Below are 24345 nucleotides of genomic sequence, written 5' to 3'. Positions count from 1 at the left end.
TCAAAAATTTGATTTGTAGTGTAATTTCTGATGTACAGTTTGAACTTTCAGCAGCAAATACATGTGTGTATAGAGGATCTTATTTAAATTGATATGTATTTGCAAAAAAACCCCAAACACCTGCTGTGTGGGGAGCCCTGTGTGTGGTGGCAAAGCACAAACCAAAGACAAGATACATAAAACTTTATTATAATTAGTCTTTTTCCTGGTCGCTTATTTAGGTTTTCTAAATTCCTGCTATGACTAAGACCATCTGATATTTTTCTTTTTCTGTCTGGCTTATTTCGCTGAGCATGATCCCTTCCAGCTCCATCCGTGTTGCTGTGAATGGCATGAGTTTATCTTTTTTGATTGCTGAGTAATATTCCATTGTGTACATGTACCACATCTTCTTGCTCCAGTCATCTATTTTGGGGCATTTGCGTTGTTTCCATATTACAATAAAGTAAAAATCAAAATCAACAAGCAACTATAAACCAGACACACACTGAGGGAGGGGGGAAGGAAGGGCGAATTAGGGTCAAAAGAAGGGGGTTGGGAATTGTGTGGGGTCTATAACCAAGATGAAAAATGCATACATTGTGCAAAAATGAAAAATGATGTAAAAAAATATGAAATAAAATTAAAATAAAAAGTAAAAGATATCTAGAAAAGTAAAAAAAAAAAACAACAAATAAACCATAAAACAAGTGCTGATGTTAGAGCATAAGGTAGAGGAAAACCAGCTGTGAAAGCAGGTTCAAAAGCGGCGCGCTCCCATGACGCACTTTCCCAGAGCAGGGGCGGCCAGGCCGACGCTGCACTTCCGCGCCTGCGCGAAGCGACAGCGCCTTTGCCCGCGCGGCCACAGAGAGGCGCCCTTCCGACCGGGGCGCTTTCCCCGAGAGAAAACCCGGAAGAAAATCACTTCCGGTGAATGAGCTACGTCACTTCCTCTCAAGTTCGCTCGGCATTTGGGTTCGTGGTACCCACGCGGGTTCAACATGCGTATCGAGAAGTGTTATTTCTGTTCGGGGCCCATCTACCCCGGCCACGGCATGATGTTCGTCCGCAACGACTGCAAGGTGAGGCGGCCGAGCCCAGCGTCGCGCCTCGCTGCGCTCCCGGGAGCGCTGGGCTGCTCGGTTCGGCGCGGGCCTCCGCTACGCCTGCGGGGTTCGGCCTGGGGGCCTGGCTGTGCCCCAGAGCAGGTGGCCTTGAGGGGCATTCGGGCCCAGCCTCCTCGCGTGGGGAGTGCCTTCATGCCGCTGTCCCGAGCAGAGCTGTCCCAGGCGCTCCCTGGCGCGTTGGCAGCGACGAGGTTTCAGGAACCATCTTAGCCTTCGCCGAGGGGGACTTCGGGGGCTGTTAGGGCTGTTTGGCCACTCTTGTGCGTGGCCAAGTCCTGGAATTAGGTAGCCTTTGTTGAACGCAACCCCACCCTTTAATACATGCTAATCTGCGTCCATAGTGATGAGTAAGACTTGGACTTGTCCGTAGTGTGCAGGGTTGATATAAATGTTGCTTGGGGCTTATGTGTGTGATGAGATTGTGAGGGTGAGTTGTGGAGGGTCAGGAGACTAATTTGAAGGCACAGAGTATCAGTTACATTCCTGTTTAAGGAATTGACTGCATTGTAGATGGCTTGGGGTAGGACTGGAAATACAAATATAATGCGCCTGTCAACGTGTAAGACCAGCTTGTGAAAGACTCTGAACGATACGTGGATTTGCCTTCTCATATCAGTTTCATTTGCGCCTCATTCCTCTTGTTTCTTTAACACATCATTTTCATATTTGCTTGTGATTAAGTGGGCCCTGGTGAAAATACAAATTCTTATTTTCCACCAGATCTATTGAATTGGAACCATTGAGGGGAGGGGTGGAGGATCTAGAAAGATGTATATTGAGCAAGTGATTTCGACTTGCTAAAGAATTGCTTCCTATATTATCATCTTATATCTGTTATTAACCATAGGTATTGATCTCATTAAATTAGGAGAAGGGGTTCTTGCTTAAAGTGAGAGGTCAAAACTATGTTGGGAACTTAAAGAGGTATGTGGGAGATTTTGAATACCTGCTCTCAGGAACCTGATAAAAATTTCATATAAATGACTCAATGATTTCCAGGAGTAGGTCTAACTCGCAGTGAGCAGTAATTGTCATCAGGAGTTTATGATTTTTATACAGCAAAGCTTGCCACCTGCATTTTGGAATTAGAATGACAGTGGAAGCTATCTGGAATTGGGTGGTGGTCTGGCCGACTAAGTGGAAGTTCAAGTTGATGAGGAGGTCTGTATTGCTATGAAGCACAGTGTTGAATTGACTGAGAACCAACTTGATTCAGGGAAGACCAATAGTTTGAGAAATAGGTTGGGAAATGAGAAATAGAAGCCGTAAAGCACTAATAAAGAATAAGCGTCTTGTTTGTTCTGTGTTGATGGTCCCAAATCTGTGTCTTCTTAGCTCCAGGTCTGAAGTGAAATAGTGAAAACTTCTTTGTACCTAACAGCCTACTGAAAGAGAATTCCTTTTTAGATCAGATCTTTTTGCTCTTTGAATTAATACCACTGTCATTTTCCTAGACAACTTGGCCAAAAATGTGAATGTCACCTTTAAATGATTTGTGTTTTGTTTTTATCAAGTCTTTCTCATTCTGTCTGCGGAAGTATAATGGTGTCTTTCTTTCTGCCCCTCCTGCCTTTGTTCACTTGGACTTGTGCTTTCATAGACTCCTAACTTTCTATCCTGATTCTCTTAGCTTTTGAGATGGTCTTTCTTAGAGACCTCCCCTCTTGTACTTCTTGGCTAGCTTAAGGGTAAAGTTAGTGTTAGTGCTTCGTGTTTACATATACTTTGGAAACAAAAATAATACATCACCCTTAAGGAGTTCTTTTTTTTTAAGATTTATTTATTTTATGCATACAAGAACTGGGGAACAGACCAGTGTGCGGGGTGAGAGGATTCATCAGAGACAGAGCGGGGAGCAGAACAGGCAGAGTGACTGAAATACACTGTTGAGGGGAGCAGCGGGTGAGTCAGGAGAGGTCTGCTGCACCATGTGCGTTGCTCCCTGGCCGGCCGGGGATCGAACTAGTGCTGCAGAGGCTGTGGACAGCTTCATTGGTTGCGTCTTAACCCCTTATGCCACCAGGGAGGCCCAAGGAGTTCTTAATAAGTGTCTGTTGAAGTGGAATAAAAAGGGATTGAAGAGCTTTGAAGCTGAGGTATTAGCTGGGTCATTTGTTTGCATGTTGAAGACTGATGATGATGCTAGAGGGAATTGAACCTCTTTCACATAATCCATCTGCCTCTTACCCCAACATAGATTTAATCACTTCCTTAATCATGTGTTTCCATATTACTTTATACATGATTATTGCATATAGCTTTACCCTGCTATTTATATCCTAGTCTGCTCTCCATCTCTCATGTTTGTGAAGTGAGACTTTATCACATTTTAGCCTAAGCGGCTCAAGGTAGGGTCTCATTATTTAATTACTCTTGTGTTCCTCGTATTTATTGCAATGTCAGATAGAGAGTAGATGGTCTTTATTTGCTGATTGAATCCCCTTCATGTCTCCAGTGACCAGAGTCTCTTCAGAAACTTCATTGTGTTTTTCGGATAACATCTATTGGCAAAGGAGTTTCAGTCGCTCTATTTGGAATTGAGAACAAGATCTAACCTTTCATTGGATATATGAGATACCTGTATCATTGGATATATATTACTGTCTATACTATAATAATTCTATTTTCTAGTTGCTTTGAAATAAATTCAAGAATGTAGACATGCTTTCAAGTCCCTGAGGAAAGGACTCTCCAGGAGGTACAGGCTTAGATGAGATTAAGCTATTACTGACCTTTTCTATGAAAACTATGTCTTGGTGTGTTTGGTGAGTGACGTGCTTGGATTTCTTCATAGAACAAAGTGTATATAAAATGAAAAGTATTTTGGCTTGCAGTATATACATAACGCTTATTTAATTTGAAATGTTCATGCTTCATTTTGACCTTTTTAAAAATGGGTCACATATTCTAGGTGTGATTATTTAACTTAACTTTCTTTGCCAAGATTTTTTTTCCTTTAGATTTCCTCTAGTAATACCTACAAATTTTAATGTGTTCTAAGACATTATAGAAGAGCAAAATAATGCACTTTAGAATATGAGTCCCAATAAGCCATTTCAGAAGTCCATTGAAGCATTATTAAATTTATGTTAGTGCTGTTTAGGGACCACATCTTTTGGGATAAAATGGAGAACTAACATAGTGAAGAATCATTCCGATATATCTGTGAATAAATTCTTTAGGAAATAAGCCAGTTTTAATTGCTTTTTTGAAATTATATTGTCCTTTTAACATGAAGGATAGAAAGGAGATTTCAGAATTACTTGAAACTTACCACATTTGAGTTATATAGAATGTGAATTTTGAAACTTAGTGGGAGATGGGAAGGGATTTAAATAATTTTCCTTAAAATTATTACCTTCATTTAGATTATTACAAGGTTCTACTGTAATTCTATAAGGATGATAGTTTTTAACTATTTTGGGGGGCCCTTAGCCTTAGTTATATGTACCTGGTGTACATATAACACACTCTGGTGTACCTCACACACTTCTAAATGGGGTAAGTGGAAAGAATTGTGAGAACTGTTGTCATTTCTCATACTTTACAGTATATGTTGTCTGGTAGAGGTAACATCCTCTAGTAGAAAAATCCTTAAGATTGTCATTTCACTATTTTAACTTAATTTTCTTATAGGTATTCAGATTCTGTAAATCCAAGTGTCATAAAAACTTTAAAAAGAAGCGCAATCCTAGAAAAGTTAGGTGGACGAAAGCATTCCGGAAAGCAGCTGGTAAAGAGCTTACAGTGGTGAGTACAGTTATCAGTATAGTTCTTACTATACTCTTTCAAAATTTTAATTTAGGGGGAGGATATGTGTTTCAGCAGATTTATGACGAGACTTCTAACAACATGATTGATGAGTGACTTATTTATTGAGCATGTATTAATTTCATTCTCACGTAGTCTTAAAAACTAGAGTTCTGTAAAATTCTGAAAAAGAAAAAAAATCCTAATTCTTCTCAGAAAAACTGTTTTTAGCTTGCAAACAAAGGAGGAAATTATCTAAATAGATGCTGGTGAAATTGGGTATTGCTATTCAGGGATTATAGGAGGAAGTTAAGAGGTAAAGAATTCTTGAACAGAAGTGAGGACTTGGATGAGATTTTTTAATATATTCATTTATTGATTTTTAGATTTCCTCAACAGGAATTTGTATCTGAGAACAGAGAAATTAGTTGATAGTTAATGGTGTTAGTGTGAAGAGGAATAGTCAAGGGGTGAGGAATTTTTAGAGGTGAGCCCCGATCATCATATTGTTGAATAAGGATCTGGTGAAGCTTGCCCATATTTGACCCCCGTAAAGAGAGGAGGTGAAAGCTGCTACATAGACCGTCTTTGAGGGAAGAAGATATTTCAGCTGTTCTCCTCTCTCAAACTCATGAACTCTTTCCCACCTTTCTATTGCCCAAGGACAGTATCTAAGCAGTTGCCATGAAGCCTTTTGTTGGCATCTTTAACTTAAGTGGTTTTCAGTGAATGAGAAAAATATTTTTTGACAGGCTGTAAGGTGAAATTACAATTATTGTCACAAAAATATTTTCAGTCTGGTTGAGAAGAAACAAGTGGCAACTGTATGAGTGATGAAAGCTTGCTGGTCATAGTCATTGACTGGTGACTGGTTATCTTATTAGTGAAAAGAGACATGTATATAAATAGCTAAATAGTGCTGTCCCACAGCTCTGAAGTCAGACAGATATAAAAATAAAGAAATAACTATGGTTTTTCCAGGAAACATGTAACTTTTCCAAAATTCTTTTTTTAAGATTAAACAGGACATTAACTGAAAATGTCAAGTTCATTTAGAGAGGAGCTGAAAAATTTCAAGGTGAAACTTACGTCTTGTGTAGTAGCTCCACATTTATTTGAAGATACGTAGTTTCACACCTGTGTTCTCTAACACAGGTATATAGATATTGAAATGCATAAGCATAGTAGGTATATTAGGTTGAACCATATGGAATTCTCATTAGAGACAGAGTTGGGAGCAGAACAGACAGATTGACTGAAATACACTGCTGAGGGGAGCAGTGGGCGAGACAGGAGAGGTCTGCTGTGCCACGTGGGTAGCTCCCTGGCTGGCTGGGTATCGATCTTGTGCTGAAGTGGCTGACAATAGCTTGGTAGTGCTGAGACTTTAACCCCTGCGCCACCAGAGCAGCCCTCAATATTTTATTTTCTGATCGTGAAAAAAGGCACTTTTATGTGCTTTACCCTAGTGAGTTTTTTTGGATGTGTCTCATCTGGGCATGGAAAATAAGGGAAACTTTTAAGTTTGTTTATAATGCTCATGATTGTTATATACCCCTTTGAGAAGTAGGAGTAGTATTTCTTCTTCTCCATCCTTTGAGTCACTCATATATAGGGATGTTTTCAGTTGTGTTGTCTTGTATATCATGCTGTGTAAAGGAGGAGAGGTTTGCAAACTTGTATTCTCTGCTTACTTGGGGTGTGTGTGTGAGGAATCTTAATATATGTCCAAGGTGTGAAATACTGGGAACTCCTTGAAAAGAAGAATAGGTTTAAAGAAATGCATTCTATTGCTCTTAAACTGTATTTTGCACCCCTTACAGGATAATTCATTTGAATTTGAAAAACGTAGAAATGAACCTGTCAAATACCAGCGAGAGCTGTGGAATAAAACTAGTAAGTCACAAGGGTATCCCAGAAAATTTGGGAGAGACTCGGGTGGGATGTTACTGTAACTTTAATGTCAGTTTGTTGCTTAAATATTGCATTTCTTCTTGTGTCATTGATTGATGTTTATTCTTTTGAATTCATTTTAATGGTTCTGTCTTATTTATGTCTTTTATTATAAGTAACCCAAAATCTTTCTCAGAATTGATTGATGTATCCATTGTAAAAATAATTATATATTAATTTGATATTTGAAGTAGTCAGACAGATTAAAAACAAAAAAATCAAAAAATTTCAACAAAGATAGAAATAATGGGGGATACTTATTTTGGATGAGTGTGGCATAGTTTAAATATACACAAAATCTAACATCCTTTACAAGTTTAGATAATTTGACTCGAGGATATGAAAGATGTATTCTGCATATTTTACAAAAGTTAGTGTTTTGGTAAAAAATGTAGTACTAAAAGAGTGATAATCACAAATTTTCTAGAAAATTTCTAAGTACTTGACTTAGGTAAAAATGAAGCTATTGATTACTAAAACTAAAAGCAGTTATATCTTATGTTCTCTTCCCCTAGCCTCCCCGCCCCAAGTAGGCAGGGACTTTATTTAAAAAAAAAAAAGGTGTTAAAATTGAATTTTCTAAAGTAGCGTATAGACTACACTATGTCTGTGTGTGTTAGAGGACCTTGGCCTTACTCCTTCACTCCACAAGGCAGCCTAATTAGCCTTTTCTAGTCTGGTGTATGTGTGTTTAGAGGAGGTGATACCTAGTTTGTTGGCTAGATGGCCCTGAAGCTTTGAATTCTGCAAATTTTATTAATCTCTAATAGATTGTTGGCAGATACCTGTTTCAACACATTTTCCCCTGTCAGTCAGATAACTTAAGGGGAGGAATCTAAGTTGTGGACCTTTGTAGTACTGTTTGACACCCTCTAAAACTTTATCATCCTGGATCATTTGGAGAAATCTAGTCCAGGTTTTTAGAATTACCTATTCCACATGACTCTTAAATATTCTATCCCTTGGTTTTGTTTTTGTGCACATACCCCTCTCCCCGCCCCGAATTTTTTTTAAAGTAAGTTCTTTCCATTCTGTTTCGTTAAGTAGAAGAATAATTTCTGAAAAGAAAGAGAGATTGTATTTTATCTCCTATGTCTGTATTGCATGCAGATCACTGTTTAATACTTAGCAATTTTTTTTTTTTGTTTAAAGTTTTTTGGTCTTCTGGAGTATTAAGAAAAGCAGTGTTTTCTCCTTTGGAAAGGATTTTATCTGTCCTTTGTGTGTTTATTTCCCTAGTAACTTTAAGGTGTGGAAATACTTGAGTACTATAAATAACGTGGCTGTATTTCTGCTGAAGGCAAAACAAAAAACAAAACAAAACCCAAATATTCATCAGTTATTAAATCTAAGCTACAGCTTATGCAGATTTAGAGTTGGCATTGTCTTAGAGCTATTCACACAAAGACCATCTTAATATCAGAAACCCCATAGCCATAGTGCCTCCTGAGGGATGCTGTTATAATGCAGATTCTGATACATTATATTGTGGTTGGGCCTTTCATTCTGTATTTCTAGTAAGTTTCCAGGTAATGCTAATGCTACTGGTCCCCAGACTATACTTAGAAAAATTTTTAATTTTGACATAAACTACATCTTGTAATTTGAAGATTTAGTATGAAAAAGAAACAACATCTCAGTAATATTTTTTTGTTGATTACATGTAAAATGGCAATATTTTGTATATGTTGGATTAGACAAAATATGTCATGAAATTTAATTTTGACCTGTTCATTTTTTCCTTTTTTCTTCTTAATGTGACTGCTAGCAAATTTAAAATTACATATGTGCTTTGTCTTATACTGGTCAATGTTGACACAGATTATAAAGCATAATTGGACTGAGCTTATAGTTAAGTTTCTCATTCAAAACAGTTGGAATTTGCTCTTACTGTCATTATTCATCATGTATTCCAGACACTTTAAGAAAAACTGTTCTTGGTGACTCGAAGGTTTCTGTCTTTAAGGAGTTAATACATTAAGAATAGGATTAATTGCTACTTAAATCTAAGTTCTCTGAAGAATAAAATTTGAAAAAGAGAGTTTTAAAAGTAGAAGGAAAATTGAGTAGCAGTTAAGATTTTTGCTAAGTAAAAATAAATAGTACTTGTGAAATATAGTCAGCATTGATGTCAGCCAATAATACATACCTTCTCTAGCCATTTTAGTGTAGGGATTGTTTTTGCAATGAATTTTTTATTTAATCTCTTTCTAAATCAGAATAAAGAAATGCTAAAGCACTTGTTTAGAGACATTCTGCTTGGCTATGCATGAGTATTCTAACTTTCATGAATTTTTTGTAGTTGATGCAATGAAGAGAGTTGAAGAGATCAAACAGAAACGCCAAGCTAAATTTATAATGAACAGGTATGAATATTTTTCTAATTCATTTGTTTCATCTGCTTTAGTTGGTTTTCTGAACAGAGTAATTTTCCCCAAAAGAGACTGTGAAGTAAAAATAATCAGTAGCCATTTGTGTTTTGTAAACTTTTTATTTTTACACTTCAGACTTAAAAAAAACTTGGAAGAAAAATATAAAGAACACTGTATATTGTTAACACTGTCACCTTTACCTCTCTCTATGTAGAGTAAGTTCAAGAACAGATGTCCCTCCTACACTTCAGTGTACCTATCCTAAAAATAACATGTGTCTTATGTAATCACAGTTATAGTTATCTAAGTCAGGAAACTAACATCAGTGCAATACTGTTACATAATCTATAGACCTTACTTACATTTCACTTATTGTCTCAATAATGTACTTCACACAAACAAAATCCTGGATCATGCATTGTGTTTCATATTCATATCTCTTCAAGCTCTTTTAATCGGGACAGTTTCTCATCTTCCTTGTCTTAAATAATACATTTTTGAAGAGTACAATCAGTTATTTTATAGAATGTCCCTCAGTTTGGGACAATTTATGTTTTCCTCATAATTAAATTTATGTTGAGTACCTTTAGCCAGAATATTGTAGAAGAGATGGTATGTCTGTTTCCTGCTGTTGATGATATCTTTGCTTACTTAGTTTAAGTGGCGTCTGCCAGTTCTCACCACTGGAAACTTTTCTTCCACCCTTTTTTTTTTTTATAAATTTTATTGTTATATTCCCCATACAATTGCAGCCCCCCCATTCTGACCCCAATCCCTCCCCTCCCGCCCCCGCCCCCCTAAAAGTGTCTCTGGTTCATAGTTTTTTGTTGATTTTGATTTTCACTTTCTTATAGTTATTCATTTTCCTGGTCCCTTATTTAAGTTTTCTAGATTCCTGCTATGAGTGAGACCATCCGGTATTTTTCTTTTTCTTTTTGGCTTATTTCGCTGAGCATGATCCCTTCCAGCGCCATCCATGTTGCTGAAAATTGCATGTGTTTATCTTTTTTGAATGCTGAGTAATATTCCATGGTATATATGTACCACATCTTCTTGATCCAGTCATCTATTTTTGGGCATTTGGGTTGTTTCCAAAGCTTAGCTATTGTAAACAGTGCTGCTATAAACATAGGGGTGCAGGTGTTCTTTGGAATTGATGTTTCTGTGTCCTTTGGGTAAATACCTAGGAGTGGAATTGCTGGATCATATGGAAGCTCTATGTTTAGTAGGTCCAGAAATCTCCACACAGCTTTCCACAGTGGTTGGACCAGTTTGCACTCCCACCAACAGTGCAGAAGAGTTCCTTTTTCTCCACACCCTCGCCAACATTTGTTGTTGCTAGTTTTTTTAATATGTGCCATTCTCACTGGTGTGAGATGGTATCTCATGGTAGTTTTGATTTGCATTTCCCTGATGACAAGTGATGTTGAACATTTTTTCATATGCCTGTTGGCCATTTGCATTTCCTCTTCAGAGAAGTTTCTTTTAAGCTCTTCTGCCCATTTTTTGACTGGATTATTTTCTTTGTTGTTGTTGAGTCTCATCAGCTCTTTGCAGATTTTTGTGATCAGTCCTTTATCATTAGTGTTGGGTGCAAAAATGTTCTCCCAGTTGGTGGGGTTTCTCTTTGTTTTTGTTATTGTCTCTTTTTGCTGTGCAAAAGCTCTTTAATTTGATGTAGTCCCAGCTGTTTATCTTTGCCTTCACTATCACTGCTTTGGGTGAGGTGTCTGTAAAGATGTCTTTGATGTGCAAATCACGTAGTGTTTTGCCTATATTTCCTTCTATATATTTTATGGTTTCAGGTCTTATGTCTAGTTCTTTAATCCATTTTGAGTTGATTTTTGTGTATGGTGTGAGGTAGTGGTCAAGCTTCATTCTTTTGCATGTAGCGACCCAGTTTTCCCAGCACCATTTATTGAACAAACTTTCTTTGCTCCAATGCATATTCTTTGCGCCTTTGTCAAAGATTAGTTGACCATAAATCTGTGGAACTATTACGTTTCTTGGGGGAGATATCCAGATCCCATTACTCCTCAAACTAGTACTCGCTGGTTTTAGGATCCATTAGAGTCTTGTCTGAATCTGTTACTATTGTGATTGTTGCCAAACAATAATTTTTCTGATTTCATTATTTCTTCTACATTTATTGATGCTCTCACCTAAGAAAGAGCTCCTCTCCAAGTTCAAAATTTGTTCATTTATTTATATCATGTCTATTTGTATTCACTGATTCTTATAGAACTCAGTTCTAATTATTTATTTTAATGGTTCTGAGTGCCTTACTTTGGCCAGTGGGCTCCCATGTCATTTTGACACGTTCTCATAATTCTTTGAGTGTTTTCTTGCTTTATGGCTAACAAGATATTCTAAAGCCTCATCTTATATACATCTCCTGTGAAGAAATAAATCTTTTAGAGCAGGAGCATGATATTTTGCTCTAATCAAATTCAAAGTCTATCATAGAAAAGCAGCGTGTGCCAACTGTTTTCTGGCTTAAAAAAAAAAAAGTTAAAGCATTTCATTAAAGAGAACTAATGTTTGAGAACTAGTCTATTAGCATTTTTGTTACTATGTGTTTTGTGCTGTTGTAATTACTCAATGATTAAAACAATTAGTGTGTTCTCTATTTGAGGTGAAAAGATCTACAAAATCAGAGATATGCACTGTTATGTGTATAAAAGTCATTGATCTATAAAACTTGTTAATTCTTTGACTGAATACATTCCTTTATTCAAGTATATGTTGAGTCCCCATTTCATTCTCAACTAGGCACTAGGAATACAATGCATGAACTCATGGTAGCTCAGGAACACTATTTAAGCAGATTAGTAACTAGAAAATGATTTGATTTCCCATTCCCCATCTCTGAGGGCAACTTAATAAAGCTTATTTTTATAGGTTTGTTGTTGTTTAAAGAAGTTTTAGTGACATTTTGGCCTTGATATGTTGTATTCTAGGTTAAAGAAAAATAAAGAACTACAGAAAGTTCAGGACATCAAAGAAGTCAAGCAAAACATCCATCTTATCCGAGCCCCTCTTGCAGGTAAGTACTGCATTGCATAGTAGTTCTCTGCTTTAAGTAGAGGGGTGAAAAATCTAGACTTTTGTGGAATGTTTTTGTGTACCAAGCCAACTTCTGAGGGTGAATAGTTTTTTATTTAAATGTTATCTCTCATAGTACATACATGATATGACTTGGTTTTCTTTAATTACTATTATTTTTGAAATAAATTTTGATTGAGGTGGTATTTGTTTATAACATTATGTAAGTTTTAGGTGATTAGCATTATGATGTTTATACTACATCAAGATCACCAGCAAAAGTCTAGTTTCATGCATCCTCATGTAGTTGATCCACTTTATCCATGTCACCTACCTCCAGCTACTTTCCCCTTTTGTAACCACGAATCTGTTCTCTGTATATAAGAGCTAATTTTTGTTTGATTTATTTATTTGCCTTGATTCTTTATGCTCTCATGTGAGTGAAGTCATACAGTATTTGTCTTTCACTTAGCACAATACCCTCAAGGTTCGTCCATGTTGCTGCAAATGGCAAGATTTCCTTTTTTATGATTGAATAAGTAGTCTGTTGTGTAAGACACACATATATTTATACACACCTCTTCTTTATTCATCCTTCCATTGATGGACATTTAGGTTGTTTCATATCTTGACTCTAGTAAATAATGTTTTAGTGAACATAGCAGTTCCTGAGCACCTCTTTTGTTATTATAGATGTTTATTTTGAGGTTACCATGAGAAGTTCATATACCATCCTATGTATATTATATTTTCTTTTTTTTTTGAGTTTTTCCAATTTTTTTTTAAAGATTTATTTATTTATTTATTTATACAAGCACTGGGTACAGTCAGAAGTGCGGGAGGGTGAGAGAATTCACCAGAGCCAGAGCGGGGAGCAGAACAGGCAGAAGGACCGAAGTACACTGCTGAGGGGAGCAGTGGGCGGCAGGAGAGGTCCACGCGCCATGTGGGACCCTACTCCAGTGGCCGGGGAGCAGCTGGGGATCGAATCGGCGCTGCAAAGGCTGAGGGCAGCTTCGCAACCCAGCGCTCAACTGCTGCGCCACCGGGGAGGCCCATATATTATATTTTCTTTTAAATTAATAGAAAGTTAATTCCAAACTCATTCTAAGTCTTTTTTGTGCCCCGTGCTTTTGTTTCTGATGTCTTTTTTCCAAAACTCTTTATGCATCCCTTAAGTGATTATTCTAGTTTTGTTTTCGTCTTTTTTTTTCATGTAATTTTATATGCAATTAATCCACTACTTTTAATGTATGTTTACATTTATCAGTGAGATTTTCTTTTTTCCCTTTCCATGTTTTCTTCTTAGTTTATAGAAGTCCCTTTAATCTTTCTTGTAAGGCTGATTTACTGGTGATCCATTACTTTAGGTTTTAATCTGGAAAGCTCCTTTTCTCTCCAATTTGAAATAACCTTGCCTTAAAGTATTCTTAGCGTCATTCGTTTCACCACTTTGAGTATACCGCATCAGTCTCTTCTGGTCTGCAAAGTTTGACAGATCTGCTTAATGCCTTATAGGTAACAAGTTGTTTATCTCTCGTTTTTTAGATTTTATATTCATCTGTGACTTTTGACGTTTTAATTATAATGTATAGTTATAACTCAGACCTATTTAGATTTTAATTATAATGTATAGTTGTATATTACAAGTTTAGAGTTCTAATTGGCTTTAGTAAAAGATTCAGTATTGGGCCTCCCCTGGTGGCGCAGGTGGTTAAGTGCTGTGCTGTGAAGTTGTCCGCAGACTTTGCACCATGGATTCTATCCCAGCCGGCCCACGAGGGTCCCAAATGGCGTAGCAGACCTCTCCTGTTGCGCCTGCTGCTCCCCTCAGCAGTATATTTCGTCAGTCTGCCTGTTCTGTTCCCCACTCTGTCTCTGGTGAATCCTCTCACCCTCCCGCAACTCTGGCCTGTACCCGGTTCTTGTGTAAAATGAATAAATAAATCTTTTTAAAAAAATTCAGTATTAGGCACTATCCCATTTAGCACATGGATTCTGTAAGGGTTTCCACAATAATGGAATGTTTTTATAACTGAAAGAGAGTGGGAAAAGGTTATTATTAGTAAAAGAAAAGTATTTTAGGCAAAGCCACTTTCCCTCAGGGAAGAACAGGGAGTTCTTATGTAGGTTACCCCACTAGTGCTAGCCAAGAAACTCTAGATTCAGGTTTAGGATTCCATTCTTGGGAAAGGCTGAAACTGTGGTTAGTAGTCAGTATGGGGACACACGAATGATTCCATTGTTATTCTTTAATTTTTTAGAAATGTCTGTTATTTTAAAACATCCAAGATTCTTCATAAATTGTTGATATGCTTACTGCAAGATCACACTGAATTGTTTATTTTTTCTTTATAGGTAAAGGAAAGCAGCTGGAAGAAAAAATGGTGCAGAAATTACAAGAAGATGTGGACATGGAAGATGCTTCTTAAAAACCTTACTGAAGCATTTTTCAAAAGTGCATTTGAAAACCTCCTTTGGAGACTTAGAATTTCTAAACTATTGATTTATTTTTTATGGTCACTCAACTGAAAGGTGATTAAAAATACATCTACATTGCTATCTGGAAAACATCAGTTATGAATTCTGTATTCATCTCACTGTTAATCCTTCTCTGATAAATATTCTCATGTAATTATGAAAATTCAGTTTGAGATTACAGAAGTGAATTGTGGGTGGAGATGCCATTTGTATAACAGCACTAGCAGCATTTGTGTAATAATTGATGACAGAAATTTCATGGCTAGTGATGTACAAAAATAAAATTTTCTTGGCAGTAAAACATTCCCTTTATTAATGTTATAGAAGGGAGGATACAATAAGGAAGTAATAATCTGTATGAAAATTAGCCACAGGTAATATCTCTAGATTTTGATATATTTTTGGTTTATTATTAGGAGAAGCTTAAGTATGTTGGGCTGTTTTGACCTAGTTAAACTGTTCTGGTAGGCAGTGTGAATGTTTGGGGTGAGAGCTGAATACTCTTTTCTTGTAATGGCATGATACTCTTATAACTTCCACTTGAACGAATACTCATTTCTAACTTGAGATTCCTTGTAGCACAAACTTAATTTTTTCAGTTTAGCAATAATTCAGAAGCAGAGGAGTCCATTGCCTTTAAAAGTTCCTTTGGTTTTCTTTTAAATAATATCTAATTGTTTTTGGAAAATCAAACTTGTGGGTAGAGCATCTATACATTATTTGCATATAAACTTTTCTAATCCACGGGCCTATATATTATTTAAAGATACTAAGCAAGTGTCTGACTTATCAGTTACATGGAAGAAAAATAACTTCCCTTACACATACTAATGTGTCAGGAGCTGTATTTAAAGAAAATATACTTCATGTTTCTACAGACAGCCCCCAACTTTTTATGTACTTAACAATTATTTGACTTTATGGTGGTTTCAGCTATACAATGATTCAGTAGAAGCTGTGCACTTTGAAGTTTTGAATTTTGATCTTTTCCCAGGCTAGTGATATGCTGTACAATACTCTGTTTATTCTGGGCAGTGGCAACAAGATGCAAGTTGCAGTTAGCCATGTAGTAAGGTAGGTAAACAATAGATATATAAGGTTCACTATGTTGCTAGAAATGGGACAATAAATTTAGGAGGGTAAACAGAATAAAGAGCTTTGCAATTTAAAGAAAAGGAATTATGCAAGGCTTATCTATAGATGCATCCAAAACGACTTTGCAAGGCTGTCTTCCACCTCCCAGACCACCAGAGATTCCTATTTTCTGGGAGACATAGGCAAAACATAATTCTTGGATCTTTTCTTAATTAGCATACCATTTGGGCACAGACTAAGGCAACCTGTCTTTAGTCCCAACACCAGTATTTTCCACCTAATGATATTTCAACATACGATGCATTTATCAGGCCATAAATCCATTAGATGTCAAGGAAGATATATATTTTTACATTTAATCATTTTAAATAAGTAACTCAGTTTTCGTATTTTTTTTTTTTTGGATGGAATTTGGAATTACAGATTCTTTAGACCATATAAAGTAATGGTTAAATTTTTATTTCGGTATTAGATACTAAAAAAGTGAATTGCTCATTGGGTTGTTCCAAGACCTGTATTCCAGTGTATGCCTTTTCATTCTTATTTGTAGAGTAAGACTCACGTGAAAACAGTATTGATGTAATAATTAGGGGGAATAATATATGTAATCGAAGATATGTAAAATTTCTTGACTTTTTATTACAGACTTTATTCATGTTTGTTCAAGTTTGGTGAATTAATGTTTAAATTTTAAACACATTTAAAGGTACATACGATTAGGAGGTAAATTTTCTGCTATGCTTTTGTATTGAGTGATTAATTTTGGGGAAAATAGAGCAATTTCAAATGAAAAACTGAAATTGCAGCTCACGTTTAACATCCAGGAAGTTCTCTTAACTGTCCGGATTTCATAGTATTGTGAGACTCCAGATCTCATAAACTGTGAACACAAATACCACTTTTATCCCCCACAACTCTAAACTTAATTGTATCACCAAGTTGAGTTGTCCTTTATTGAAATCTTTGTACCATCCCTAGAGGTGGCATGGTACAATGCTTTAGATTACTGTTGTTTCAGTTTATCTGGTTGAGATCTCTACTGGACAGTCATAACACAAAAGTATAAAACTGTCCAAACACTCTCTACCTAAATTCTTATATTTGTAGTTTAAGGACAGTGTAAGGTTTGAAAGTCAAATTTTTATAAAACCTTGTAAAAGTGCCTACAAAATCCCCATTTCTTTCTTTCTTTTTTTTTTTTTTTAAAGATTTATTTATCTATTTATACAACACTGGGTACAGTCAGAAGCGCGGGAGGGTGAGAGGATTCACCAGAGCCAGAGTGGGGAGCAGAACAGGCAGACCGACGAAATACACTCCTAAGGGGAGCAGCGGGCACGGCAGGAGAGATGTGTGCTCCATGTGGGACCCTCGCCAGCAGCTGGGGATCAAACCGGTGCTGCAGCGGCTGTGGGCAGCTTCGCCACCCAGCGCTCAACTGTTGCGCCACAGGGGAGACCCCAAAATCCCCATTTCTTAAAAATAGAAATCTTAGCAAGATGTTTTATTTTGTAGAAAGGAGTTTGAGAAGGACTGGCCTATTTTACAATATCTCATTTTATAGATAGGAAAATTTTAGGTTTTTGGTAACTTACTCTTTGTCACACATCTAGAAGATGGAGAGATTTATGTTCTTTCAAGTTTGTCTACAAAATTTCCATACATTTACATACCATTAGAAGAGATTTATCCAGCCCCACACAGATCCTGTCTTCAAAAGTCAGGATGATTGCAAGTTACTTTAGTGACCCTCAACCTCTGACTTGCTTTTTTCATCTGAAAAATGGAGATAATATGACCAACTCTGTATTTTTTGTAAGTCACTCAGTACATGTAAAATAGTCATTTCAAGGCTACCACCTAGTAGGATTGGCTGTGTGACAACATAAAACCCAGCAATGAATTTTTGAATTGGGAGAAAAGTGGAGAGCTTTAGGGTTTGGGGATAGCTGTGGCTGAATTGAGGTAGTGTACTTACTCCACAAAGACAAGGGGGTATTCATATTTTAAACATTAATTTTACCCTTTCAGTTGGCAGGAAAATTCACTTATTGTGGAGAATATCTCATTCCCTAAATATTATTTGTGGTGAACTCTGGGCGGGGGAAGATATTTCTGGGTTGTCAGGTAATAGTTTAGAAAATGAATTGTCATTTAAAATTTTAAGGGATAATTTACATGCTATAAAGGAAGTTTATTTTTTCCCCTTATTTTCTAGCTTACATTTCAATGGAGATTTGGATAAAGATACTTTGATCAGGGCCTTCCCGGTGGCGCAGCGGTTGAGCACTGGGTTGCGAAGCTCCCTGCAGCCTCTGCGGCTCTGGTTCGATCCCCGGCTGCTCCCTGGCCACCGGAGGAGGGTCCCACATGGCGCGCAGACCTCTCCTGCCGCCCGCTGCTCCCCTCAGCAGTGTACTTCGGTCCTTCTGCCTGCTCTGCTCCCCGCTCTGGCTCTGGTGAATTCTCTCACCCTCCCGTGCTTCTAGGTATTTACCCAAAGGACACAGAAACATCAATTCCAAAGAACACCTGCACCCCTATGTTTATAGCAGCACTGTTTACAATAGCTAAGCGTTGGAAACAACCCAAATGCCCAAAAATAGATGACTGGATCAAGAAGATGTGGTCCATATATACCATGGAATATTACTCAGCATTCAAAAAAGATAAACACATGCAATTTTCAGCAACATGGATGGCGCTGGAAGGGATCATGCTCAGCGAAATAAGCCAAAAAGAAAAAGAAAAATACCGGATGGTCTCACTCATAGCAGGAATCTAGAAAACTTAAATAAGGGACCAGGAAAATGAATAACTATAAGAAAGTGAAAATCAAAATCAACAAAAAACTATGAACCAGAGACACTTTTAGGGGGGGCGGGGGCGGGAGGGGAGGGATTGGGGTCAGAATGGGGGGGCTGCAATTGTATGGGGAATATAAAAATAAAATTTATTATTTAAAAAAAAACAAAACAAATAAAAATACATGCCTCTTAAAAATGATACTTTGATCATTGAGATTTAAAATGTTAGTTCTAATAGCAAAGACTGCCTTGTAAAAGTTAACATGGCAGTCTGTTGAATTGAAAGTTGGAAAGGGGAAAATCAATATTAAAATCAATTCCAAAGCCTATGGAAAAAATAATTTCCAAAGTCTACATTTGTTTATACATAGGAGATTTTAAAGGGTAACACAAATTTTACCTTACATGTCTTCACACTGAGTGTATTAGCCTCATTTATTTGAATTATTTTCTGTTAATGAATTTTTTTAAGGGGAAGTGTCCTTTTTAAAAATGTATTCTTATGTTCTTGATACTTCTGTATGATGGGATAAGCCTCTGATTTCAGCTCTTATATTTGACCACTCTCCCTAAATACTGATTTTTAAAAACTTGTGAATCTTAATTGAAACTCTCAGGAGGGATTATGGGTGATGTTTCTGCCATGTGACCTTTCTTGGGGGATATAGTTACCTGACCTGAGTCTGTAGCCTGTCTTTGATTCTGTGGCTCCCTATGAGCCTGCTGATAAATTTTCTTTTGCTAAAGTTTGTAACCAGAAATCTTGACTGATAGGTATGTCCCTAACCTCACCAGCAAATTCAGGCAGCCTATTTCTTTCATAACCTCTAAGAGTATAGAGAGAGTTTTAGTCTATCCCAGGCATGTATTAGGTACCAATGCATGGTGGGTAAATATGCTAAATGGAAAATGTGTAGCCTTATACTTGGCTTCATTTTATTTAATAAATGAAATAAAACAGTAACTAGAAAGAAAGAATCAGTTACCTTGCAAAGAGGCAGAGTAAAAAAGAAACAGAAAGGGAACAGCCTGTTGAAGAGCAGTGCTTGCCTTGGGTCATATGCCTGATTTTGCTGCTAACAAATTGTCTAACAATGATAGACCAACCAGGAAGGAGTGAGCAGGAACTGTTTTGGCAGGTTTTTTAAAGTTTTGCCCAGAACTTGCTCTACTGATTGGATAGTACTTTAAGAGCCATGGAGTCGAAAAACTAGAAATGAGGACAAACAACTAATTGGCAACAAATTGCTAAAACATAAAAAGTACTGCTTCTCTAAAGCAATGTCAATGATCTAAAAAATACAGGCGACTGACCCTACGTGCTTTGAGGAGCTCTTCGTCTTCAGAACAACTTTTAAATACTTGGCTTTCTTTAGTATATTCCAATAGAGTATACGTATATTTGGTTTTACACTAAACCATGGACTGTCAAACACCAATGAAAAGTATGCCATTCCAGTCGTTTTTCTAGTATATGCTTAATGATACTGCTATATATTTTCTCTTAATACCAGGAAAAGCAATGTAGGTAGTGAACAAATAGTAAAGGAAGGCAGTTTACCTAGTTTTAAGTATATGCCATTCAAAAGCAAATGATGTGACATATTCATATTGTTATCTTTAAGTGCCTACATTGCATTGTCTGCTGAAATGCTCTTCAGTATTTTCAGATTCCCAATGTTGCCAAAACACCATAACCTGGTAGCTTTTTTGACTTTGTAGAGATACAGTTTCCCATTTCTAGAAGAAATACAAGAATTATTAGAAGATACATAGGAAGACTGTACAATGAAAATAAAAGTTGTATAAGGGAAAACATCTTAAAGGAGAAAACATCCAAGTTACAACCTAGTACAGTTGATCACACATTTGCAGACAACTTAGATTCAGCTAACTTAGATTCAAGCTCAGTCAGTACCATTTACTGGCAGATTTGTGAGAAATCTATGACAGTAATTATTACAGCTAGGTGCATTGCATATATTACAATATTCACAACCCATTAGGCTTGTCCTCTTTTTGCTTATGAGGAACATAAGGTAAAAGAAATTCAATGGTTTGATTCTCTGACTTGATCACTAACCAATATCCTAAATAACACCTTCCACGATAGCTACACTTAGTTGGTGCTAATTATATGTCCATTCAAGGGGAAAAAAAAAAAAGACTAGCAGGAAAAGTTCTGGTTAAAAGGATAGGTTTTATGGAGTAGTTTAATTTTTCTTGTGACTCTAGAATGAAAACAGGAGCTTTCCAGGACTCTCAGGTAATTATCTGTTCCAAGTTAAATATAATTAATACTGCAAATATGGTGAAATGAAGTCTTTTGAAATTTACTGTCCTTAATTAGTAGAGCAATCCCAATAGGTAACAATATAATTATTGGAAGAAATGTTCGTTTTAACTTTGAAATGCATGCTAGTCATATTTAGTAATTTGAAAATTTGACACCTGCCTTTATAAGCAATATCAGTATGCATTAACTTTTTTCAAGTTTATTTTGGTTCTGTTATGTATGAGGAATTATTTGCCTCAGTTAACAAACAATAATTAGTTTGTGTTATATATAAGACTCATATTGGGAAGTATATTCATCTAGTTATTGTCCATCTTTTATAGGACTTTTTAATAGTGATTTTTTGTTCTTAGGCTAATTCTTAAATTTTCCAAGAGTGTCAGGATTACTGCCAACAAAAGTTATGTCTTAGCCCCAGGGACTGCAGTTCTGATGCTGACAAACTTCAGGGCTCAACTAAGGTGAAAGGTATGTTAGCAGGTGTTCAAATGCTGTTTAAGCCATCTTTCTAACTGATGTGGAAAAGTATTATAGATCATGTTTTTACAATGTTTTGCACACATGATAATATTTCATTCCCAGAGTTAAGTGAAATCGTAGAAATAAGACAGGGCCTACCAGAAAGATTCCACAGCAGATTAAATTTAGGAGAAAAGATCAGTGAACTAGATGATAGGGCAATTAAATTCATACAATCAGATGAAAGAAAAAGCAATAAATGTGAAAATAAATAAGGTACTTAATGGACAACATCAAGCACACCAACATTTGCATTTTTAAGTGTTTCAAGAGAAGAGAATGGAACAGAAAGCTCAGGAATAATAGCTGAAAATTTCAAATCTGGGGAAGGAAACAAATATCCAGATCCAGGAAGCCCAAATATTCCAACATGGATAGCAAACTGATAGGTTACCACCATGTTGATAACTCCCCAGTTGGGACCCTTTATGATGAACTAGGGCACCAAGAAGCCTATGAAGCATCCAGATTATGGTCACCATGATTGTGTGCCATAGTTGCCAGTCCTTGCCCCATTGCCTTACTCAGGTCCTTCTTGGAAGTGTCAACACTAGAGGCATGACCCATGTTTATGACACAGACTGAAAGTGAAGTGATAAGAAGAAATAATCTGTGCAAATGGAAAACAAAAGAAAGGATCACTTAATTTGTATTAGATAAAATAAGCCAAAAACTAATAGGAGACCACTGAGATCATATAAAGGGTATCAAAAAATTAATAGTAAATATACAGCTAGCAGAAGTAGTTAAGTATATAAAGCAAATATTAACATTTATCTGAAGACAGAATTAGTAATACAATTATTGTAGGAGAGTTAAATACCCCACGTTCATCAAAGGGTACATAATCCAGAGAAAATCTGTAAGAAAACATTGCTGTAAATGACATGTGTGTTACATATAGCTCAGATATTTACAGTGAATTTCATCTAACAACATCAGATTATACATTCTTTTCGAGTGCAAACAGCATTCTTCAGGAGGAGTTATTTGTTAGGCCACAAAACAATTCAGTAAATTTAACAACAGTGAACTCACTTGTTTTACAGCCACAAAAATATGAAATTAGAAATCAATTACAAGAAGAAAAATTTTGAAAGGATCACCAATATGAAGATATTAAACTCCTGAGCAACCAGTGGGTCAAAGGAAAGATAAAAATACCAAAAAAAAAAAAATAATTTGGAAGTATACCAAAACATGGGTTGGAGCAAAAATAGTTCTAAGATACATCAATTAATTAATTAATCTTAAAGATTTATTTATTTATTTATACAAGCACTGGGTACAGTCAGAAGCACGGGATGGTGAGAGAAATCTCCAGAGCCAGAGTGGGAAACAGAACAGGCAGAAGGACTGAAATACACTCCTGAGGGGAGCAGTGGGCAGGAGAGGTCTGCGTGCCATGTGGGACCCTGGCCAGCAGCCTGGGATTGAACTGGTGCTGCAGAAGCTGTGGGCAGCTGTGCAGCCCAGCGCTCAACTGCTGAGCCACCAGGGGAGGCCCTTGTACTTGTAAAGTGCAAGCATTTACATTACAAAAAATGAGCTCAAAGAAATATGTTAAGGCATTAGAAAAAGAAATCCCGAAGTTAGAAGGAAGTAAATAATGAAGATCATACTGGAAATAAAAAGACAGGAGAAATGATCAATAAAAGTGAAATTTTTAAAAAATAGATAAGCCTTTAACTAGACTGGCCCAGAAAAGAGAGGGCTAAACATTATAAATAAAAGAGGGAACATTACATTTGATAACATACAGACACAAAGTATCATGAAAGAATACTATAAGTTATCCTTCAACAAATAGAACAACCTAGAAGAAATGAATAAATTCTTAGAAACATACAACTTGCAAAGATGAATCATGAAGAAAATAGAAAAACTGATTAATTACTTAAATCAGTAATTAAAAATCTGTCAACAAAAGTCCAGAATGAGATGGTTTTATTGGTGAATTCTACCAAATACTCAAAGAAGAGAATACCAATCTCAACGTATTCCCCAAAACTAAAAGGAGGCAATGATACCAAATTCATTTTAAGATGTCAGTATTACCTTTATACCAAAACTAGACAAAGATACCACACAAAAAAGAAAATTATAGGCTCAAATCCTTGATGCAAAAATCTCTCAACATTATGAAACTAAATTCAACAGTTCATTAAAAGGATCATACGTCATGATTAAGTAGAATTTATCTCAAGGATGCAAGGATGGTTCTCCAAATCAATCACTGTGATGTGTCACATTAATAAAAGAAAAAAAAGTAATGACTATCTCAATATATGCACAAAAAATTTGACAGTTTTCAATATTCTTTCCTGATAAACACTCTCAAAATGGATATAGAGGGTAAGTACCTCAGCATAAAGGCCATACATACATATGACAATGCAATAGTTCTCAGCATACTCAATGGTAAAAAGCTGAAAGCTTTTCCTGTAAGTTCAGGAAAATTGCAAGGATGTTCACTCTCCACATTTATCCAACAAAGCTCTGGAAGTCCTAGTGGGAACAATTAGGTAAGAAAAAAGAAATCAAAGGAATCCAAATCAGAAAAGAAAAAGCAAAATCTTTTTCTATCTGTAGGTGACATTTTATGTAGCACACCCTACAGACTCCATACAAAAAATGGTTACAGCCAATGTACAAGTTCAGTAAAGCTGCAGAATATACAATCATCATATGAAAATCAGTTGTTTTTATACATTAACAATGAACTATGAGAAAGATGAATCAAGAAAACAATTCCATTTATAATAGCATCAAAAGGAATAAAATGCCTAGGAATAAATTTAGAGAATGAAATTTGTGTGCATTGTAAAGTCTAAGACATTGAAAGAAACCGAAGGAAACACAAGTAGAGGGATATACTGTGCTGATGGATTGAAAGAGTATTGTTAAAATGTCCATAC

The 24345-nt window shown here is 36.3% G+C and overlaps 1 protein-coding gene across 1 annotated transcript; it reads left to right on the top strand.

The window, feature by feature from the left end:
* Window positions 1-983: 983 nt before the first annotated feature.
* Window positions 984-14661, top strand: RSL24D1 (ribosomal L24 domain containing 1; the record flags this gene model as incomplete). Its single annotated transcript, XM_084240389.1, has 6 exons — window positions 984-1064; window positions 4746-4859; window positions 6683-6755; window positions 9115-9178; window positions 12145-12230; window positions 14588-14661. 6 exons carry the CDS (start codon window positions 984-986, stop codon window positions 14659-14661), a joined length of 492 nt encoding a protein of 163 aa, XP_084096515.1.
* Between the last annotated feature and the right edge of the window lie 9684 nt (window positions 14662-24345).

This window comes from Talpa europaea (genome assembly GCF_964194135.1).
Source record: "Talpa europaea genome assembly, chromosome: 8".
Taxonomy (NCBI): domain Eukaryota; kingdom Metazoa; phylum Chordata; class Mammalia; order Eulipotyphla; family Talpidae; genus Talpa; species Talpa europaea.
The sequence above is the reverse complement of the archived record's forward strand: the minus strand, read 5'-3'. Positions and strand labels throughout refer to the sequence as shown.